The 23,274-nt window shown below is 47.2% G+C and overlaps 1 protein-coding gene across 3 annotated transcripts; it reads right to left on the bottom strand.

The window, feature by feature from the left end:
* Window positions 1–952: 952 nt before the first annotated feature.
* Window positions 953–23,023, bottom strand: OTULINL (OTU deubiquitinase with linear linkage specificity like). 3 transcript variants are annotated; one of them, XM_061187656.1, is made up of 8 exons: window positions 22,874–23,023; window positions 7,269–7,428; window positions 7,151–7,182; window positions 6,953–7,044; window positions 6,016–6,165; window positions 3,656–3,784; window positions 2,476–2,745; window positions 953–1,646 (listed from the first exon to the last, which is right to left on the bottom strand). In XM_061187656.1, exons 1-8 carry the CDS (start codon window positions 22,935–22,937, stop codon window positions 1,473–1,475), a joined length of 1,071 nt encoding a protein of 356 aa, XP_061043639.1. In that variant the 5' UTR covers window positions 22,938–23,023; the 3' UTR covers window positions 953–1,472. The 3 variants fall into 3 exon arrangements, with proteins under 3 accessions (XP_061043639.1, XP_061043640.1, XP_061043641.1); XM_061187657.1 differs by lacking the exon at window positions 22,874–23,023 and adding an exon at window positions 14,166–14,242; XM_061187658.1 differs by having other exon boundaries at window positions 1,602–1,900.
* Between the last annotated feature and the right edge of the window lie 251 nt (window positions 23,024–23,274).

Below are 23,274 nucleotides of genomic sequence, written 5' to 3'. Positions count from 1 at the left end.
TAAAGGTTATTTTGTATTCAATATTTGTTGAAATTCAAAACAGACGAGCAAAGTACCTCCAAAATAAAGATTACCAAAATAAACTGAAAAAGTATTTCCAAAATAAAGATGACCAAAAGCTAGTTAGCCTGAGTATATTAGTTGTCTACTGCTGCTGTAACACATTACCAGAAACGTAGCGACTTAAACAGCATATCATCTATTGTCTTACAGGTCTGTAGGCTAGAGGTCTGACACGGGCTCCACTGGGCTAAAATCAAAGTGTTGGCAGGGCCACGTTCCTCTCTGGAGGCTCTAGGGGAGAATCTGTTCCCTCGCCTTTTCTAGCTTCCAGAGGCCACCCACATTCTTTGGCTTGTGGCTCCTTCCTGAAACTGCAGTAACTTCCTTCCTGTATCTGCTGTAAGTAACCAACGCCAGCAGTGTTGCATCTGTCTCTGACTGTCCTTCCATACCTCACATTTCTCTCTGACTGACACTCTCCCAAGTCCCTCTTCCACTTTAAGGACCCTTGTGATTATGTTGGGCCTACCTGCAGAACCCAGACTACTCTCCCTATTTCAAGGTCAGTGGATTAGTCCCTTAATTCCACCTGCAACCTTATTCTCCTTTGCCATTTAACCCAACATATTTACAGGTTCTGGGGATTAGGATGCAGGATTCTCCCTACACACATTAAATACACATGTAAATACACATTAAATACACCGTTTAATATTTTTGTGACAGTACAATAATTGTCATTCAGTTGCCTAATCTACAGAACTTATCTCTGATCTATATAAAACATATTAAACTAGCCAGATGCGATAGTTAAAAAAAAAAAAAAAAAGTAAAGCGATGTAAAACAAATTGTACAACATTACAAAGTAGTGGCTATGTGTACGTATGTGTTTAGATATATATATATAAAATTATACATGTTTATGTGTGTGTGAGTGTAAATACACACACACACACACACACACAATTTTAAAGTTAATCGAATGGTTCTGGAAAATTAATATACCATAGAGATTCCTGGGAAGGTAATGCTTATAAAATAAGGCCATGTTTATGAAGATCCAAAATCAGTCAAAGACAAGATTCTGAACAAAGAACATAAAGATGATGATAGACAAAGAAATTCTTTCCCTTTAGTCCTTTTCCCCTACTTGTTTTCTTCTCGCTCTCTTCCTGTTGTTGTTCTTCCCAAACTAAACGTCCTTGTGCTCTGTTGTGGGTGAAATGACCAGAGCCTTTACAGACAAGGTCAAACCACCAACCCACAAATACATTAGTGCAGGGGCTCTGGAGGGAATCACTGGAAACAAAGGGAAGGCACGTGGGTCTCCGTCCAGTGTACCTGTAATCCTGGAAAGGGAGGTCCCGATTCCTCCAATGGCAGCAATACTAGCTTTGCTTTTCTAGAAACATTACTTGCAAGTGTGACCACTGTCACCGGTGAGAGCTGGTGCCCGGTCCAGGCAGACTTAAAAGACAGGAATGTGATAGTGGCGGTCATTCTCGGTCAGCAGGGAGACCTCCGGCCACTCCCTGAGCGACTCCTCTGGGTAGCAGACTTCAAAGTCTCTGGAGTTAAACCTGAACAGTCTGAACACTTTTATCTTTACTTCCAGGGAGTATCCAAGTACAAACATATCAATCTGGGGAAGAGATGAAAGAGAGGTCACAGATACACATTTCCAAATTCCCACCTCTCACCAGCGGAGGGCGAGTATTCTTCTGCAGCTCATGAGATGACGATGTACTTGCTGACAGACCCACACATAGACCAGGGAGTGGGCACGGGGCTGGGGACGAACGTCTGCGGTGTGGAGGGCAGGGGACAAGCGGAGAAACGTCTCTCTCTGGGGAGTAGCCTGAAGAAATCACAGAGAACGCTGCCTGGAAAAAAAAACTAATAAAGGAATGCTTACAGTAAAAGTTACACTGTTTTTCCAACGGTTTTTTTTTTATCGTTTTAAATCAATTTTTATTAAAATGTCAGATGATTTTGAGCACCTCCTAGGAAAGGAAAGGAAAGCAAAGCAAAGCAAAACGAAAGCCTTTTTCTATGGGGAAATAAAAGCATTGTCTGGACTTCTTTTAAAATTTCAATAACTTCTATTTGTCTGCACTAAGTAGCCAAATGCTCTCCCAGATGTTGCCTCAGTTTGCAGCTGGACTTGCTCCTGGGTAACCTCTGCTGTGGGAAAGCCTGTTACCGCCTGAGAGGCAGCGGGAAGGTCAGGAACACTCCCAGCACTGCCGCCCGCCAGCCACAGGGCTGCAAAGACGCAGCAGCCAGCACCGGGCAGGAAGGTTTATCACTCTTCTTTTCCTCATTTGAGGGCAATCATACCCACCCGCCACCTCTTTGCAGCTGGATTTATCATGGCTGAAAGCAAACTACAAACAAACAAACACCTATGTGCTCAGGTGTTGCCAGCATCGTCCTTCATCAAACACACACGATTCTTCTGCCCCATTTACCTGCTCTAGTCCACACGTGTCACCTACAGAATTCAGGTGATTCATCATGAAGCTCAAAGGGTCGGAAGAGGTTTCCCGGGTAAACAGGAGTCGAAAAAGACTGGGAATGACATTTTTGGTCTTCATTTGTTCATAAGCCTCAGTGACTTGATAGAGCATGATGAACTTCAGAGCTTCGTAAAGTTTATATTCCAGGATAGCATCAGAAAAAAGGATGTTGCACATGCTTCCTCTCTTGTGATAATCTTTAATTCCACTAAATTCAGTCCACTAAAAACAAACACAGATGTAAAGTGAAACTTAAACGGCAAAGATGAATACATACACCATTGCATAATTTTTAAAGTACTTATAAAACAAACCAGAGATTAATAGAGGGGAGTCGAACTTTAACTTTTCATTTTATATCATTTGACACTGATTTTTTTAACCCTAAGTACTTATTACTTTTACAATAACAAAATATTTCATTTAAACTAGTTTTTCAAAAAAGCACCACCTACTAGGTAAAATACTAAACAAGTCAGTTTCCTAAAGCTGCCTCTAAGGGTGTTGGGTTACACAAAGGACATTCCAGTGAGGAACAGCACTAATTAGTATTCTTTCTTTACCACTCACTGTGTGCCAGGGTGGAGTATAAAGCAATCTACCTGCATTCTCTCATTAAATCCTTACAATAACTGTACAGGGTTGAGACTATTCATATTTTAGTTTTACAGATCAGAAAACCATGGCACAAAAATGGTATTTCCCAAGGAGGATTCATTTCAATGATCTAAAATCTGTGTTTATTAAGAGCAGGGAAAAAAATCTTAGTCAAATTAGTCCCCAAGTTACTAATAGGCACATTTCAGAAGGGCATTTCCCAGTGCCTTGTCTGGACCTTGCACCGCATTTTTCTGGGGAAACAACAAAGGTACGTGATTGTTAAGGTTTCTGGCCAGTCCACAAAAGCCCTCTTAGCCCATAATAGGCCTAATCATCACGTAGAAAAACACTGCTCTCGTTCATCACTTGGAAGGAGAAAGAAGAGCAGGAAAGGAAATGGTCAGTTACTAGAAGACTATTTCTGCCTGCACTTCCTACTTGCGGGACATAAAGGGACATGCCTGACATGCAGAAAAGGGGCTGCGTGTGGGATGCATGCTTTCATTCCTAGTTTTCCCCCCTAAAGACTCACCTGTGTTTTCAATAATTCCACACATTTACGTAATTTTCCAAACACATTCGAACCTGTATACTTCTCAGGACCAAAACTGTATTGCTGGATCCAATTACAACCTTGTGAAAAGAGCAGTTTTTCAGGAAGCTTGAAAAGGAAGTAGATGTCAACAGTGATCAGTATCTCAACATGTCTGACACACAATTTGGAATATGTCACAGGAGATAATCTTATCTCATTCAGAAATCTTCATTTTAAAAGACTATAACAACAGTTAAGTAAAAACATACAGTCTTGTTTTAGATTTGTGGATTAAGTGATTTGGATCATCCTAATTCACAGTTTCACAACTGATGAAAACCTAAATGAAGATTACGTCTACAGAAACAATCTTTTTGGATAAAACATTTCCCGAACTTCCTAGGTATATCCCTTTAGAAATTATTTTTAACCAAGCACCGTTAGAGTGACATAGTACATCAGGGAAATGTGGATTGTAGAAGGATGCACTTTGGGGTTCAAACCTAGCTCTGTCACTCGCCTGCTGAGACATTGCTCAGCCAGCTCTGGTTATGTAACCTCTCAGCCTCGTCCTCCACTGTAATGGAGACAATGACGATTGTCAGAAATCAATGACAGTACTAGCCATTTTGCAGGACTCTTGTTGGGACTAAATAAGATTATAGAATACGTAAGAATCTGATCCATTGTGGGTATCTGATACATTTTCCCACCCAGCTGAGCTTGTGGAGCCCAGGGCCTCAGCTAAGTTCTCTGTCCTCAGCAACTAGCAGCAGGGCTGGCACACAGCATACACTTAACTGCTAGATGCAATTAAACTACCAATAAAAACAGCTCTAAACAAAAGATGTTAAGGAAATAGACCATGTGTAGTTATATATATGCAAATACTTTATATTTCTTTGCTCCTCCATCCTTAAATGTACATCTGTGGTTAGGCATACTACATTCAAATAAAAATTAAGGTTATTCATAAGACTGTGCTGCTTTACACTGTTAAGAAAATGAAAAAAACAAGGTACTGACTGGGAGAAAATATTTGCAAATGACATAGCTGATGAAGCACCCGTATTCAGAATATATAAAGAATTCTCAAAACTCAATATTAAAAAAACCCAAACAACCTAATAAAGAATGGGCAAAAGATCTGAATGGAGACTTCTCCAAGGAGGTAATGTGGATGGCAAATAAGCACGTGCAAAGATACTCAATATCATTACCCATTAGGGGAATGCAAACAAAAAGCAGTGACACAAATGCACCCCTATTAGAATGGCTAAAAAACAAAACAATACACCTGAGAATGTGGAGCAACTGGAACTCATACGTTATTGGTGGCAAAATGGCAGAGCCAGTCTGGAAAAGAGTTGCCAGGTTCTTATAAAGTTAAACATAAACCTATCATGTGACCCAGCTATCTCACTCCTAGGTATTTACCCAAAAGGAATGAAAACTTACGTTCATATAAAATCCTGTATGGGAATATTTATAACAGCCTTATTCATAATTGTCAACAACTGGAAGCAATCTGGGGACCTCCCTGGTGGCGCAGTGGTTAAGACTCCACGCTCCCAGTGCAGGCGGCCCGGGTTCGATCCCTGGTCAGGGAACTAGATTCCACATGCGTGCTGCAACTAAGAGTTCACATGCCACAACTAAGGAGCCTGTGAGCTGCAACTAAGGAGCCCGCCTGCCGCAACTAAGACCCAGGGCAACCAAATAAATAAAGAAAGAAACTGGAAGCAATCCAGATGTCCTTCAACTCATGAATGGATAAACAAAATACGTTATATTCATATCAAGGAACACCATTCAACAATAAAAGGAGTGAACTACGAATCCATGGAACAACATGGATGAACTGCAAATGCATTACGCTAAGTGAAAGAGGCAGATTCAAAAGGCTACACACCGAATAATTCCATTTATGTGACATTCTGGAAAAGGCAAAACTAAAGGGACAGAAGACATATCAGTGGTTGCCTGGGGTTGGGGGTGAGAGAAGGAATGACAAAAAGGGATACGAGGGATTCTCTGGGGTTGAGGTTACACACTGTGCTTGTCAACACTCAAATAACCATAGAGTAGAAAAGTGAATTTTAGCAAACCACCTAACTTATAAAGGACAGATGCCCTTCTCGAGAAAAGATGCCGGCATTAAAAACAAACACAATTGAGTGCGACTATCCTTCTGAGATGATTTGTTTGCAAACTGACATGAGAGACAGAGGACTGGGCTAAAGGACCTTCAGTCTCCTGATGCCCTGTGCACAAAGCCACCCACAGAAGACCCCGAGCACCTGCGTTGCAGTCCCCGTCAGTGCGGCCTTTCCCGAATTTCCGGTGTGAGAACGTACCTTCGCAATATCTTTCTCTTTCATCCAGGATGGGAAAGAGAGGCCCTGGCTGAAGACTTGGAAGAGCACCGACCTTAGTGCGTCGTAGTTGTCTCTCCTTACTTGTCGAACACATTTAATGTGCCGCTGCCAAAACAGCTCCTTGTAAGCCTATGAGCACGACAGGAGAGGCTGTCGTTAATTCCACTGGACGAGAGAGTAAAGAAAGCAAATCCACTGCATCTTCAGCAAGGTGTTACTCCCCAATAAAGTGGACAACAGAAACAAAACAATTATAAATTATGAATGCGAACATGTGTAATTTTCAAGTGACTTTTGTGTGTATGGAGTCCATGTCGTGCTATTTTAGCTGGTAACTTCCTGGAAGCCCAGAGCCGGGAAATGTCATTCTGGGGAGATGATGGCTACAACCTGAACACAGTGAAAAATACTATATATACTTTTAAGCCCATGCTAAAGTGTCATTTAAATGTACTTTTCTTTTTCTTTCTCTCTCTCGCTCTCTTTTTTTTTTTTTTTTTTTTTTTTGGCTTTAGCTAATGACAAGGTTGGACAGCACTGCTGGGAATATTTACCAAGATTGGTCTGATGGAAAGTTCTAAAAAATCCTCAAAATGTTTTATGTCAAGGTGCCTGAATCCCTTCAAGGACAGAAGTCTCCACTGCATATGCAGATGTGTTCATAGGCCTGGCCAGGAGGGAGCTGAAAAGGGTACAACGCTCAAGTGTCCTGAAATTATGGGCCTAATTTACCCAAGTCCTCGAAGGCACTAGCTCTAGGTGAAAGGCCTGAAGGCAATGTCTAGCAGCTGTCTGACTTTTAATTAGAGCCACAGTTGTTCCTGGTGCCACATTTGGTAAAGCAGAATGGAATGCGTGTTTCCCGATTTTTACACACAAATTCTCCACCCACCACGAGCTGTATAAACAGACACACCTTCCTCATCAGCTTGGCATGGGGTGTCTCCCCTTTCCATTCTCTTGCACAATAACTGAGTAAATCAACTTCTGCCTCCACGCTGAGGTTCCCTGAACCAAATCAAAGATACAAGGTGGTGAATTTTCCCTTTCCTTTCCCTTCTTGAACCCTCTCTGCACTTTAAAAATAAGGAAACATATGCATGAAAATATTTACTTTTGAATCTCCTCTGCAGATATCCAATCCACCTACAAGATAAGGGAACGATAATATCAAAATTCTATTTTAAACAGCAAGGGCATTTTTGAAAATTAAAGATGACATAGCCACATACCTTTTCAGCCGGTGCCCTAAATATAAATGTAGGCTTCTAAAGTAGCAGAGGGTGCCCACCAGAAATGAAACTGCCAACGTCACTGACCCCTTTGCTACTCTCCACGCGGTATCTAAGGCTTGGCTGGTGACGAGTGTCCAGGAGTGAACTTGGTGATTTCCTACAAAAATTTAATAATAATAATAATACTGTATAGCATGGGGAACTATATTTAATATATTCGATAAACCATAATGGAAAAGAATATAAAAAGGAATGTATATATGTGTCTGAGTCACTTTGCTGTACGGCAGAAATTAACATTGTAAATCAACTATACTTCAATAAAAAATAAAATAAATATACATCACAATTACACAAGCCTGCTTTGTTTAAGGGGGAAAAAAAGAAACACTGGATAATTTTACCTGTAAAGAGTCTATCATTGATTTATATAAACATTTTTTAAAGCATTTGAAAATTCAATCTAAAAATTAAAGAAACACCTAGTTCTCCTATAATCAGTGTCACACATAAGGATATCTTTGTTCTATGGGATTCAAGAGGAATAGGGCACATAAGGAGCGTGGGTTTCGGAATCCCTCAGACCTGAATTTAAAACCCGTTTCTCCTACTTATTCAGCTGTCTGACTGTGGGACACCTCATTTCTCTTACCCTGAATTTTCTTGACTGTAAAATGGGAGTAAAAATACCGACCTCGCTGGAGAAAGATGGAATGAAATCATTTAAGAACCAGCACGGTGCGCCTTGCACCGTGTAGAATATCTGTTAAATCCAAGAATGATCAAGGGAGTCTGCTCAGCACCGAGCCCACAGGAGTCAGTCACACCAGGGGGGTCTCCTGCCGTGTGGCCACCACCCACTTTTGCCCACGGCGATACTCTTAGGTCATTACGGGCCGTAACACATGCCATCATCTGAACGCACAGAACGAGACACAGACAGCAGGCACAGAGACATCGTTTCCAGAAAGTGGGCCACTTAGAATAGTCGTGGATGGAGCTAGGTGTGCAGCTTACAGGGTACACTACGATTCCTGATGTGACAGGAGAGAAAATTCACAGTCCGGGAGAGCCCAAACTACGTACTTGCAATATTTTACTATGTGCAGCAGATTCCTAATTATATTATGTTTGAACACGTAAAATGCTGAAGTACAAATGAGGAAGAGAACTTTTGAATGGTGGCCAAACCTCCTGGGGTTCATTGTGAAACAGTTCCCTCCCTGGCACATTGGTTTAGTAAAACTCCAATGATTAACTGTAGTAAAAGCCTCCTGGATTCGGAATCTACAATTTTAGCATTTTTGATCGTATGGATATTTGATATGCGTATCTCAGTAAAGTTGCTATACATTCTCAATAAAGAAATATATATACTCTCAATAAAGAAAGAATTTACCAGCAAATAAAGAAATAAAGTTACCAGCAAAAAAAAATGCATGTTTATAATTATTTAAAAGTACATTTTTTTATTATTCAATTAAACTATTTATTTTTAGATCGTTGTACATTCATATGCAGCTCTAAGAAATAAGCTTACAAGAGACAGAGAGACATCATGTACCCTTTACTGGAAAAGTACATTTTCAAAAGCAGGTACTTACCTGTTTAGAACAATTGATTAGCTGTTAATTATGTATTTACTTCTACCTAGATATTTAGTGCAAAGTTTTTAATGAATTGTTTAAAAATGTAAGCTATAATGCCTTTCCATCTATAATTCAGACTTTTATTAAAAAGTCTACATTATTCTTCTTAAAGAATGTATAATATTTTAGTATAAAGAGAGAGCATCATATGTGTACATAATCACTGCCTTGTTGACGAGCATTTGGATTGTTTCCCAGTTTTTCACTTTTACAAACATTTTCCTCCAACAGTCCTCGTGGACTCACGGTATCTTTTAGGATAATTTCTAGAAGAGGAAACTCTGGGTCAAAGGGTGTGCACATTTCCAGATGTTACAGATGTTGCCAAAGTGCCCCCTCAAACAGTTGACACTCCCGCCACATGTACGAGCCTCCATTTCCCTAAACCCCAGGACCAGCTATGATTTCTCACTGCAGTCACACGTTCACAGTTCTTCCTCTGTGAAGAGCCTTTCAGAGCATCTGCCTGCTTCCCACCGGGTCGTCCTGGTTTTTGTGTGGACTTGGAGGGCTTGCAGTCACTGGGCTGGGGGCTGGCTGCGGCCCCCTCCACGGGGCACTGCTCTCATCTGCCACACACAGACTCCAATCGACGTGCTGCATTCTTAAAAGATACTGCCCAGCCCCTCGGGGCATTTGATTTGAGACCCCTGAAATGGGGGCTTCTCCTGAGCATGAGGCCTCTCGACAGCTGCCAGGGCCTCCATGGGGACCCACCACGGATTACGGTCTCCTCACACCTACACACACGTGCGCACGCATACACACACACACACACACACACGCACTTCCCTAGCCTACTGCCCTAATCCTTGAAATTAAACCCACCTCCAACCCAAGAAAGGGCGATATGATCAACTTCTCAGAAAAAAACATGTGAGGGCTCAACACCCCCTTCCCATGCAAACCAAGAATACGAGCCTAAACTCCTTGTATCCACTCTACCCAGTGCACCCACAGGTACTGGTCGAGTGACTCAAGCCAAGAAGGGCCAGGGAGCGTATCATGGGGGCTGGTGTGGGTACCAGGGAGCGGCCTGGAGGCGGGACTCAGGAGGTCACAGGGGAGTGGGCTGCAGCTCAGAGACAACCCCGAGGTGTTCACATAACTTCATATGAAAATATTATCAGGAGTGGGGCTTTGACAGTTTAAAAGAGCTACAGTTTGAGCTTTTGCTATGTGCCATACCCTTTGGCAAGCGTTTTACAGGAATTGTCTCATTTGCTCCTAGAAACGCAGTGGCGTAAGGAGGCCCTGGTCCTGCAGTACACGGGGTGGGTGACTCCATGCCCCCACGTGCCTGTCCCTTAACCCCGGGAGGGAGGGCAGCAGGACAGCCCAGCGCCGGGGACGCAGGGCGGCTCAGGGGCTCCGCTCGCTGGTAACACGGAGGCCCCCTTGGAGCTGCGGGATGGTTTAAGGAAATGTTGGGAAAAGTGCCGAGCTCATGGCCGGGCACACGGCAAGCACCCAAAACATGTTCGTTATTATTTTGTCACCTGAGGACACTGCGAGGGAGAGAACGATGAAATAAGCGGCAGAGCTAGAATTCAAACACACGGGGCAATGCGATGCGGAAGCTGGACGCTGTCCCACTTGCCTACCCTGCCTCTGAATGATGGAGCTGAGTGAATCCCAAACCAGCTCTGCTACAGCAAGTGGAATCCAGACTCTTTAAAAAGAGAGTTTAAAAAATTTCTCCTGCATGTGTCAATAACTGGATTACAACTCAAAACAACAGACACGGAGGAGAACGCCATAAATGAGGCACCCAGCAAAATACTATCATGATCACAGCTTTGATGATCTCCTGAGTCAAATCTCATTTTCCCCCAAAGCAGCCAAGACGGGATAAGATTTTCCATGTCAGAATCTTCCAGGGGTCCCCCTCGGCCAACCCGCCTGCCCAACTTCCCCTCCCCTGCCCGGTGCCCTGCCTAATGGGGAGCTGGCCTTGGGGGGCGCCCCCTGGACTAACAGGAAAAGAGAGAAGTTCCACCACCATGGAGTCCGTCTTTCAACATGATAAACAGAGGAGCGAGAACAAGGGCAAGAAACAAGGGGAGTGGGGACGAGGGGTGGCTTTGGCGAGGAAGAGGCGGAAAACAAGAGTTGCCAGGAATTACGCATTTGATCCTTTTTAATGCTCATCAAGAGATAAAAATGAAATTTCTTTTTAACCCTTTTGGGCTGGACCGCTTGGGTGGTGGCTGAAATGAGGTGATACATGAGGCATCAGGCATTCCTATGACAGCGGAAAGTGGATGAACTAGGTCTTACACACACCCCCAGTCATCAGCATTACCACCTGCTGAGACCTCAACCCACACAATCCGAGGTAACACTTAGGTAGTTGCGATGTCCTTTGGGTAATGACACCAGAACCTCCTGAAGCCAGCAGTGTGGCCACCTGACACTAAACTCCGAACTGTGATCACTCAGACTACATGTGGCAGATGAGACCACTGACTAGAACTGAAAAAATTAAAAGCCACTGTTTTTTTGTGGTAAAACTCTACTTAGCCTTTTTCTTTCCATTCTCTAAACTGTACCAAAACTGAAATAATTCAAACACTCAAACAGGAAACCAAAAAGAAAAAAACAAACCTGAAAACAAAACTTAAAAGACCCAGAGGAGCCGGAAACCGAGTGATCACACAGACAGCACTTTGCCCCAGCCCCAGGCTCGCTCTCAGGGAGAGCCCCGGGGTCTGGCTCGCTGCGACACCTGCAGTGGTGCCCCGGTCTGGAGTCCGGCCCCTGCCCCGTCCGCCTCCCCGCAGGCCGCCCTGGGGCTGCAGCGGCACACAGAGCTCGCTCCACGCTGGGCTCCTCTGCCCTCGGGTCCGGCCCACTGACGTCCTCCGGAAGCAGAGGAGGCGGATCAAGGGCTACGAGCGAGCTTCGCGGGGCGGAGACTGGGCCTGAGCTAAACGGCGGCAAAGGCGATCTAATTTCCACATTGGAGACAGCAGAGGCAGCGAGACATATCACATGGGAAAATCACCTTGTTAAAAACTTTAAGGTGAAAAATACTAAATTTAATATAATAAATACAACAGATATTTCTATCAGCTTCAATGCCATATTCTGGTTGATTAGCAGGAGATGGTAGGAAGAGTGGCCAAGAGAGATGGATGGGTTAGGAAGCAAATAGGGCCCGGGACGGCCGTGCCCCTTCTCTGTGGCAGGAGTGGTGAAGGGATGGGGGTGCCCCAGAGAGGAGTACACACAGGCCACGTGGCCCAGTGGACTGGGAGGGGCCCGGGAAGCCCCCCTCCCTCCTGCCCCTCGCCCTTCGGTGATGCTACTTCTTCCTACCCTGGGCTGGGCGCCAGGCTGGCAGGCAGTGAACTGAAAAGACACATGCTCTGGCCCCAGGGAGCTCTTGGTCTGGTGGGCGATGCCCTGCTGTCAGGAAAGGCTACTGGTCAGCTTGCCCAGGCCCACAGGTTAGCACGTCCTGGTGTCGGGGTCCGGCCGGGACACAGAATAACACGAGGCCCTCATGCTGGATGCCCAGGTGGGTCATCTCTCTCAGAGGGGAGTTCTGAGAACCTCAGAGGCTCGAGAATAAAGCAAAATACGGTACATTCGTCCAAACATGTAAACTTAGCAATATGCAAACAGAACGATAAACATACAGGACAAATCCTGTTAGGTCATCAAGGCTTCTGAATAACTCAGAGCAAATGGGAGACTCCTGGAGAAAAGTCAGCACAGTGGAGTGAAAGGCTGCGTTTAAATGGTCTTGGCTCATGCAAAACCATAGGTTAGTTGGGGTTTTTTTTGTATCAGCTATGTGGGAAAGAGAACAAATATCCTCTTAATAAATCTTTGAAATGGTGAGGTCAAAAGACTTTCTACACTTTTGAATTTCAGGTATTAATCCTGCTCAGTTAAGAAACAATGGTCTCCCACTTAGTAGAGTTCTATAACCAACAACTACAAGATCAGTATCACTGAGGAAGAGAACCACCAACGTGAAAGTTTTTATCTCGAAAGTCATGACCAGCGAGACACACAAGGGTAGCCCTGTCATGCAACCAACTTAACAAGGCTATGCGTGCCATCCCACATCCCATAGGACTGGGCATGCTTCACCCAAGGCTCCTGCCAACCAAGAGTCAGCAAACACAGCAGGAAATGCTCCTTGCCAAACACTGAGGGGACTGTGTGCGTGTTTTTAATAACATCATAGCTCAGGGTATTTTCATGTACTGGGCACAGCGTTAGGTGTGTAAAATTCCGCCCATCACTTTAATTTTCTAACCATGTGGCAGAGGTTTAAAACCCACCCAACTACAGAAGCACAAAAGCAGTAGGTGGGATAGGCTCCGGGGACCCCAGAACTCCAGGTCACTGTACCCAGCCAGGCAGGCTCCCTGTCCCTGGTCTGGTGGAGACAGCGGGCTGGCGGAACAAGCCTGGGACCCAGTCTTTATTCTGCCATTTTCCAGCTGCAGGACCTCAGATGAATCACTTTGTCTCAACAAAGAGGCAAGAGGTTGGTGTGACCAGATCTGTCACCACCACTTGAATCGTTACTGCTTGGGGTCACGAGGAACGTGTCTGATTCTTCCTCCACACGACAGCCTTTTAGATCTTTGACAGAAACACGGGATGCTTGGGCCGAAGCGGCTGGAATCCCACTGGTTCTCCAAGGCCTGAGTCATACCAGCCCCTCAAGCAGAATGAATCTCTCCTGCGGTTCCCCCCTGCACACACACACACACACACACACACACACACACACACACACACACGCCGTCCACACTGCAGGTGGGTTCCGGTTCAGTGCATTCATGACTGCGTCCCCCACTGGCTGGAAAGCATTTCTGAGGTGAAAGCTGAAGCTTCATTCACTGTGGACCTGGCCACCTGATGAGATGTCACACACACACTTCATCTTTGAAGCCCAGAGAAAGCAAGCAGAAGCCTGAACTTGAACCCACGTGTTCTGACCCAAGGTCAGTGCCCTTTGAATTAACTACACAACTGCCCTTCCTGAGTAATTCTCTTCCAAGAATGCAAAACAATTAACAAGCATGAACTCAGAAGGCAGCTGTCATTCCCACTATGCCTTTTTCTCTTCTAGATCAGACACTCCCCCTTCTCTCCACCAGGCCTCACTCGACATGATTTGGTGGCGAGGGGCAGGGGGGCAGTCTCTTCATCATCCCGGTCACCCTTCTCGGGACCCACCCCACACTCAGAGTGAGACCGCAGGTCAGAACACACTGACCTGAGTGTGACCCAAGCGGGAGAGAAGTCAACCACGTGACCACTTCTTCATGCTCCATCGGGAGTCAGCATGTTTTCTGTGCAGGGTCAGAGAGTATTTTAGGCACTGCCAGCCATCTGGTCTCCGTCCCATCCACTCAGATCGTCCCCGACAGAGGGGAAGCAGTCATCAGACAGTACACAGCGGGGTGGTGTTCCAAGAAAACTTTTTTACAGACGCTGAAATTTGAATTTCATATAAGTTTCACACGTCAGGAAATGGTATTCTTCTTTTGATCTTTTTTCCAACCTTTAAAAAATGTAAAAACCATTCATAGGTCACAGGCCATATAAAAACTGAGTGGGACAGATCTGGCCCGTGGGCCGTGGTTGGCCAGACTCTGTCTAGATGATACATTCACACTAATGCAGCCTGCGATTGTATTAGTATTCAGCCTGCCATCACCCTAAAGCCGTTTAGACCTGTTGCTGGAGCACATCTCCCCATCTGCCGAAGGGGGAGAGAGAAAAGGTGCTTTCATCCCACTGTCCTCAAACCTCCAGGTGGAAGAACTGTCCTGGATCTGGTACTGGCCTCCACCCCTCTACCCTCTCCTCTTCCTCTTTCTTGAGGGAGGGAGACTTACCTGATGGCAGGTGTAAGACCCTCTGCTCAGCTCAGCCCCCTCCTCTCCACTAGGATCTGCCTGCCTGCCGAGAGGTGCCCTTGGGGCTGCTGTCTCTCTGGGAGAGAGGCCTGACCTTTGAGGGGAGAGTACGGCTCAGGCACTGCCTGCAAGCCCATCTGGCCATATGACTAAGACATAGGGATTTTATCACCGAGCCGATATTTAAAAAATCCCTGACTTCCGTGTCTACCTTTTAGTTAGTTCAGAACCTGGGAAGGGAATCAAGGGATTATCCAGATCGCGCGTGCAAGCTCTGTACTTTTTAGACCCAGGAGCTGACACACATCCCTGCTAAATTTCACGTTACTGGACTTGGCTCACTGCTCTGACCTGTCATGGCTTCCGTGGTGCTCTGTCCCTCTCTCAACTCTTAGACCTTTAAAAACTAAGCTTGTCTTCCACATCCCAAAATAGATCATTTATGAACACGTGACCAAAAGAGAAATAAGGTACACCCTGAGACAAGCCACTTTCACCACACAGTGATTTTTCCGTTAATCAGAATAATTTGGCCTCTGTCGCTACTGGTTACTCATCCTTCTAATTGGCTTCCCTTCTCCAACGCCATTTTCCACTCTGAAGCCAATGGTGTGTGTGTTTTGTTGGTTTGTTTTTTGTATCTTTTTTTACATTCAATGGATGTGTCATCTCTTATTCAAAAATCTTTCTGGCTTTCCTTACTTATAGGAAAGACCCGCATCCTGGCAGCCAGTGGAGTCATCTGGAAAGGCCTCTAAACAAGTGAGAGAGTGATGGGGCATCGCCTATTGCACCATCCCAGCCAGAGGCCTCGGAGAGCTGGTCTTCCCATAACCAGGAACCAGCCTCACCACGTAACCCCAGCCACTGGTGGAACCAACTGAGAGGTCGGGCTGGGCCCACCACTGATGGGAGCCCAGGGCGGAGGTCTCCCTGTCCCCCTCCCCTAGTCTCTACCCCTCGCGGACCCGTCTACCTTTACGTGGTCCTTCAGATCTGCTCTCCTGAAAAGAAACCAGAGGCTTCAAAACAAACTCGCCAAACATTACAGAGCATCGTACTCGAAGTCTATGGATGAGCCACATCCTGACCAGCGGGGCTCTTAGAAGGACAATCCTCGGGCCCCATGGAAGCAGAATCTGTGTTCTACAGGATCCCCAGCGATTCAAGCGCAACCAAAGCCTGGGAGGCGCTGCCACCGAGAGGGAACCATGCTTGCCCTGGCTCCACCTGTGGAGAATCTATTTATTGGCTGGGCGCCGGTCTTGTCTTTAGTTCCCAGGTGATTCCAATGTATCACTGGCGATGAGATGCACTGCTCTGGAGTCAGGGCTTCCTCCATCCTTGGCTGCTTCTGTTAGCTCAAATATACTATCACACGCCTATTGATTTCCAAAACTACCCTTCGGGGAAATCGTGCCAGATAAAGAAAAGTCTCACTGGTCATGTAATCCAACTACCAGTAAGTGCTGCCTGTGTTCTGTGCCTCTTTCCCTTTGGCCAAGGTGAGGGGCTACTTTTACTAGTCAGTTGCTATTTTTCCAAGGCTGGGATCTATGCCTACCTAAAAAAGAACTTTGCTGAAATTAATAATACAGGAACCCAGGGCTTCCCTGGTGGTGCAGTGGTTGAGAATCTGCCTGCTAATGCAGGGGACACGGGTTCAAGCCCTGGTCTGGGAAGATCCCACATGCCGCGGGCCAACTGGGCCCATGAGCCGCAACTACTGAGCCTGCGCGTCTGGAGCCTGTGCTCCGCAACAAGAGAGGCCGCTATAGTGAGAGGCCCGCGCACCGCGATGAAGAGTGGCCCCCGCTTGCCGCAACTAGAGAAAGCCCTCGCACAGAAACGAAGACCCAACACAGCCAAAAATAAATAATAAAATAAATAATTTAATTTAAAAACCACTGTTTGTGTTATTTAAAAAAATAATAATAATAATAATAAAGGAACCCAACTACTAACGTGACCTCGGGGGAGGCTGACCAACTCCTCCTGGCTTGCCTGGGGCTCCCCCAGTTTTAGTGCTGAAAAGCTCCTCGTCCCAGGACATCCTTGGTCTCAGGCAAACCAGGACGGGTGCTCACCCTGCCTCCAGGGTCCCCCTTGGTCTGACCCTGACTCTTCCCTACTCTCCCACTTCTTCCTCTTGCTCCAAGATGACTGGCGGCCCTCAGTTCCTCCATCAGCGCTCACTCCTGCCTCCCGGCCTGCCTTTGCCCGTGCTCTTCCCTCATCTGGAATACTCTTCACTTTACTCACTCTCCAGCTCTCAGCTCAAATGTCACTTCCTGGGGCCAAGCTTCTCTGACCCGATCCCAACCCCCAGGCTTGGTCAAATCCCTGCTACACTCTCTCACAGCACACAGTGTCCTTTTCCTTCACAGCACTCATCACAGTTTATACAACTGTGTTTGTGTTTGATTAGTGTCTGTCTCCCTGTGTAGGTAAATGTCTTAAGGACTAGGATTGTCTGTTTTCTCTCTGCTTTCTTGGTCCCTAGAAACATCGTAGACAGTTAATAAATATTTGCTGAATAAAGAAGATGAATTGATGTAGTCAGAATCCAGTCCACACGTCTCCACGACAGAGACTGCCAGCCAACCCCAGTATCTGTTCTCTCTTCTTCCACAGGAATAGAATCCTGACTTTGGCTGGATTCCTAGCTAGTCAGAATAAAGGCTACATTCCACCTTCCCTACGTGCTGGGTATAGCCATATAAGTGAATTCTGGCCAAGAAGTGCTATGTGCAGTTTTCAAAAGGTTCTGTTGAGAGGGGTGTGTACTCCTTGCCCTCCCTCCTCCCTCCTAGCTGGAATGTAGGTGTGATAACTGACATTCAGCAGCCATCTTGGATCAGGAACTAGCTGTGGGCGTGAAACCCATGCAGGGTGGAAACAAAGTGGAAGGAGCCTGGGCCTCTGACACTGTGGAGCCCATTCCAGCCCTGGGGAGCCATGTCTGAGCTTTGCCATAAAAGAAATAAACTTAATTCACTTATTTGGGGTTGTTCTGTTATTCCACCATACCTAATCCTGCCTAACAGCCTCTCTCTTGCTGGTCCCTTCTGACTTCTAACATGCATGTCAGAAATGGTGTGGGAATTCCCTGGTGGTCCAGTGGTTAGAACTCCGCACTCCCACTGCGGGGGGCACGGGTTCAATCCCTGGTCAGGGAACTAAGATCCCACAAGCCATGCGGTGTGGCAAAAAAACAAAAAAGAAAAGAAAAAAGAAAAAAAAGAAATGGTGAGCCACCACTCTGTTTTCCCTTCCCTTAAATACACTCATGTAAATATAAAGCAGGAAGTGAGGCTGTGAAGCGGTCACCTAGTGGGATGGCTTCAGGGTAGTGGAATGAGCAGGCCCCAGGGAGTCAGGAACTCAACTCCAGGTCTGGTCCTAGACAGTCGAGCAACCTAGACCTCAGCTTCCTCCCCTATAAACAAACACAAGGAGGCCAGGCCACTCACCACCGTTCTCCTCCAAATGCCTCTTTATGTTAACATGTTTCAGAGTTATGTTAGTGGAATAGTCACGCTGTGGTACAGGCACAGGATTTTAAGTAGTTGTGAAACAACTGAGGTTCAACTAAACTCAAAACATTACTCAAAACTTGCCTGAGCGTGTACAGAAGATACATGAGACCTTGACAAATGCCAGCAAATACTCCACCCCTGAGACATGCGTGCTTAGATCTGCAGGTCTATTACACCAGCTGACCTGAAAGCAGAATTTTGATAAAGAGCCTTTTCCGCAAGGGCTTGCGTGGAACCCCAGTTTCTAAATGACAGCAAGAAATAAAAGAGGAAGGTTGAGGAGGCTGGGGGAGCGGGGAAGGAAAGGAGAATTGTACCATCACATGTTACAGGCTCCAAAATTTGAGTGAATCAATGAGGTATATGTGGGAGAAGATGCTGGAATATCCAAGCATGAGGAACAGTGCAGTACAAGGTAGGTCTATAAGCAGTGGCCATACCAGTCCTCTGTCATGACAATCAGCTGAGTACCCCAAACTGAGTTTAACAAATGTTTAAGAAACAAAAGAGAGGGATACACCGTGGATAAAACTGATCTAATCAACTCTCAGTTTGAGTGATTTTTCTCTTTATTTCAGATTTCAGAGGAAGGAATCGATGCACCCGAGTCTTGCACTGCTTCAGGTGCAAAACTGAGGGACCCAACATTTATATTAATAATTCGATTAGCTACGTGTGCATTTCACGGTTCGAGGCCAGCCTTAGTTACGAACTGAACTCCCAGTTCATTTGTTAAATACCAAGTAAAATGACACAGAGCTGATCGGGTCCGCTGACTTCAGTGCCACTCAGCCCTTCACATCTGGGTGGTGACTGACTGTCCTCGCCCACGCCGGCCTGGCCGGCCATCTCTTCCACTTCCCCTGTTCTCTCAGCCATTCTGCTTCTTCCACAGCATTTCGACCTATCCTGGCAGGCGATTTGGAAGACAGAGAACACTCAGTTTTCCTGTCACTTTAGAGATCTCACAGCAAAGTTGAGGCCTTCTTGTCACAGATCAACAAATATAACCACGACGTGCCTGGTGTCACTCTATGACCCAGGGAAAGGTTCTCTCTTTACAGGGAAGAAGTTCAGGCCACTTTTCTTCAACTTGGGAGACAAGACGCTCCGGGGAACCCTCTCTGCCCCGGCTTAGGGGAGAGACACACAAGGTTCAAAGCCCGCGCCCCTGCCCACCTCCGCTCCTGAGCCACTTGGGAACTGGCCTGTACCCACGAGGTCCTCCACGCCTGGGGGCAGCAGGAGCTCAGGTCTACTGTAATCGGCACACGAGAAGGCAGGATACTTTTTTTTTTTTCAGTGCAAAAGACAGCTGTATTTGATTTACATTTAACAAGATTTACAAAAAGGCGTAGGGGTGGTCCTGGGCTCCTGATCCCCCCAGATCTGGGCAGTGCCTCCAGGACAGCCTGTCTGACAGGCCGAGACCGGGACCCCCAGGTCTTCTGGGTCCCTTCTGGCCGCCTGGGCCTCAGCGTCTGACGTCCAGCTTGACCTCTGAGGTGGGCCCACGGCACGGAGCCCACCCGGAGTGCGGGCGCCCCACAGGCCAGGTCGGGAAGGCATCTTACGGCTCTGGGGGCTGCAGGCACTCAGACCCCACCCAAGAGGCCAAACCCAGGTATCTGGGCAGCTGCTGGTGCCCAGGGAAGCGGGCTGGGATTCTGCTTCTAAGTTGGGAGAGGACTCTTGAGAAGCTAACTTCCAATTATCGATACATTATTACTCCCTCTGCCAGAAGACTAACCCTAACTAATATTCAATAAAAATCAATAACACTGGCAAGCAGAGAAAGAGCTAATAAGGTGTTTTAAATTACTATGTATCTAACATCCAACAGTTCCACATAAACTCAAAGTCAAAGTCACCTGGTTAAATCAACAATGAAAGACTTACTATTAAATTCTTAATTCAGAGGTTTATTGAGCATAGCATCTTACGTGTTACAGTTTCTGGGATTGTTGTTTATTACCTGGGAATCCCAGCAACAGTACTAACAGACAAGAGTCCTTAGTCTCCTAGAAATGAACATAAACATTTTATTATCCTCTTATTTTAAACATGATGGCCCCTGTCTATTCCGGCTCAATTAAATGAAAAAGTAGAAAAATAGAGTATGACTAGAACAAAACATCACTGGAAAAATGAGTGTATAAACAAAAACTTTTCCCTGTTGACTTACTGTAAAGTGACATTTAAGTGTTCTTCCATTCAATTAATTACAAATCAATAAATGTGTATATAACCTCCGTCTTGAGAACAGATTGTCCTAAGTAACTGAACATGGACCAGAGGATTCAAGTGGGCAGGAGAGAAAGGTCAGATACAATAGTCCATTAACTCCTTTAAATGGTACATAGAGACTTCAGAGCCACGTATAAAGAAACACACGTGTAGGAAGTTTTAACTCGATAATGATGACTTTTTCTCCCGCACACAGACCTGTGAGTTCCCTTGAGCAACAATGATGGTGTTAAGTTGATAAGCCAACTTTACTTTAGAACAGCTTAACTGTGATGAGGTACCTTTGGAACCTAGAGTGCTCCCAGGTATAAGCCTGACTGTTTTAGGAGACAGAAGCGGGCGATGGTTAAGAACACGCTGCGGGAGGAGCCAGGCTGCCAGGGCTTGAATCCCGGCACCACTTACTAGCTGGAAACTCTGAGGAAATTCCGTGACCATTCCGAGCATCACAGGACGGTGGTTGTAGAGATTACATAATACTATGGGCAGTGTCTCCGTGTCCAACACCGTGAAGAGAGCTCCAGTACCCACTGTTACTGTGGCAGGGACAACGCTGGGGGCTGCAGACACATAGGACAGCACGCACCCGCTCTGGGGAGCCAGGTGAAAGGTCACTTTCAAATTCAGTCATTGTGCCAATCAAGAATTTCTACTTAGCTAAAACACATGGTGCCAGAATTTACACTTTATTTGCTATTTAATCCATCTCACAGAAACGTAAGAGTAGAAGTATAAAAGTGACAAAACAGGCTGGCAAAAAATAGCAACTGTGGACCACTTGGTTGTAAGCATTCTCTTGTAGGCTCTGTTGCGGGCATGTGTTTTCAATTGCAGTGTTGGTTTTCCTTTTCCTAAGCCCTCAAACTATTTTTTAAGGAGGGAAAATGTTTCCCTTTAGGCTGGAGCTGAGGAAAGAATTCTCTCTGCTCTCACAGTGCCGGCACACCTTGAACTTGGTGCACTGGAAGGGAAAATTCCTGACAATTACATTAAGCCCAGAGTAGATACCCTTCGGCGCCCCCCCAGCCAGCTTTTCCCAGCTGTGCCCCACCTCCGCTTCCAGTTTTGCTCTGCCGAAACAACACAGGGAGAAGGGAAGAAAATCACATTTGAAAAAGTTCAGATGGATACACCCCCAGGAAATATTTGGCTAATTCTATAAGAGTCCAAGGTGCAGAAAGGTTGAAAATGAGTTCATTCTCCAAACTTTTGAGAGTGGGAGATACGTCAATCACAGAATTCTAGACTGGGAGGGGCTTTATGGATCAGCTAGCCTAGTGCCCTCATTTTATGGACCAGGACCCAGAAGCTTCGAGGCCTGCAGTCCTGGGCAAAAGGATGTCTAGAACTCATGTCTTGTCTCCTAGAACCGGGCTGTTTTCACCACACCCGATACTTTGCTGTGTGACTCAAAAGCTCCTGCTGGGACCAAGAATCCGGACTAAGAGGCAGTCCCAGTAACTTCCCATTGACGCTGCAGCACCTAGAACAGGCGTGCTCCCCAAATTCACCCGTCGGCTCTCACCCCCGGGGTGGCCTCCAGGGAAATACACAATCGGGAATGTGCTCCGAGCTGAGAAGCAGATCATCTTCCTCAGACCTGGGGCTGAAAGCATGGGAAGGAGAGCACTCTTCACTCGTCCGGTGAGGGCCCAGCTACGCACGCAGAGGGCAGAGACGCCGCGACACAGGTGGCGCGCGGCGACCTCGGCCACCTGTGCCATACTGGGCTGCCGCTCCTGTCCCTGGTGACATTTTTGTTTCAAAAGCCAGAGTTTTCTCTGTTGCTCATCGAGTCTCGACTGCTGCGAAGGTGTGGGCCACATCCTCTGCCAGCAAAGCGCGAAACCCGTCAACTTCCCTCCGACAACAATCAAGGGCTCGGAGGGGACACCGAGAAGGGGACACCGGCGCTCGTGGGCGCCATGGCCCGACCCCAGCCGCTGCCGGGGCACCCCACCCCGCCGCAACGCATCCCAGCCCGCAGGACCCGCTTTCTCTTTCCAGGAACCCGCCTGCTCTGCCTCGGAGGGTCGCTCGCTGCCTCGGCCCGAGGGCGCAGTTCCTCACTTAGGGGCGACCCCCGCCCCCGACGGCCTCCCCAAACCCTGAAGCCCGTCCGCCTCCCCGCCCCGGGCAGGGGCGCCCCGGACCTCACACCCCTGGGATGGCGGGCCCCGAACCTTCCAACCCAGGGCTGCGCCGACGGCCGGCGGGAGAGAGCGCGTCCCGGGCGCCCGCGGCCCCCGCCCCGCCCCACCGGGCCCCGGGCCCACCTGCGGCGGGGTCGCCAGGTCGTTGCCGCTCCCGCTCCCGCGGGAGGCTCCTCCGCGCCGCCATGGCGGCCGCGTGCTGCTGATGGGCGCGGAGCCTCGACCGGTGGGTCTGTCAGAGGCAGCGGCCGCCGGCCGGCGCCCGGTCTCGCTTCCCGGCGGCTGGCGTGCGATAGAGGCGCCGGGAGGGGACCGCAGCCTGCGCTCCCGCCCCGGGAGCCCGCTGGTCGACTGACACACCGGGCCACCAATGGGAGGCCGCGGCGGGGGAGGGGGCGGGGCCAAGCGGGCGTGCCTTGCGGGGTGGGCGGGGTCTCCGCGCCTTCTGGGTCGCCAGCCCGGGCTGCGCAGAGCCGCTGGTGCTCCGCGGGGCGGGGGTGGGGTGGGAAAGCTACTGCTGGGAT

The sequence above is a fragment of the Eubalaena glacialis genome, chromosome 4 (genome assembly GCF_028564815.1).
Source record: "Eubalaena glacialis isolate mEubGla1 chromosome 4, mEubGla1.1.hap2.+ XY, whole genome shotgun sequence".
NCBI classification, from domain to species: Eukaryota; Metazoa; Chordata; class Mammalia; order Artiodactyla; family Balaenidae; genus Eubalaena; species Eubalaena glacialis.
The sequence above is the reverse complement of the archived record's forward strand: the minus strand, read 5'-3'. Positions and strand labels throughout refer to the sequence as shown.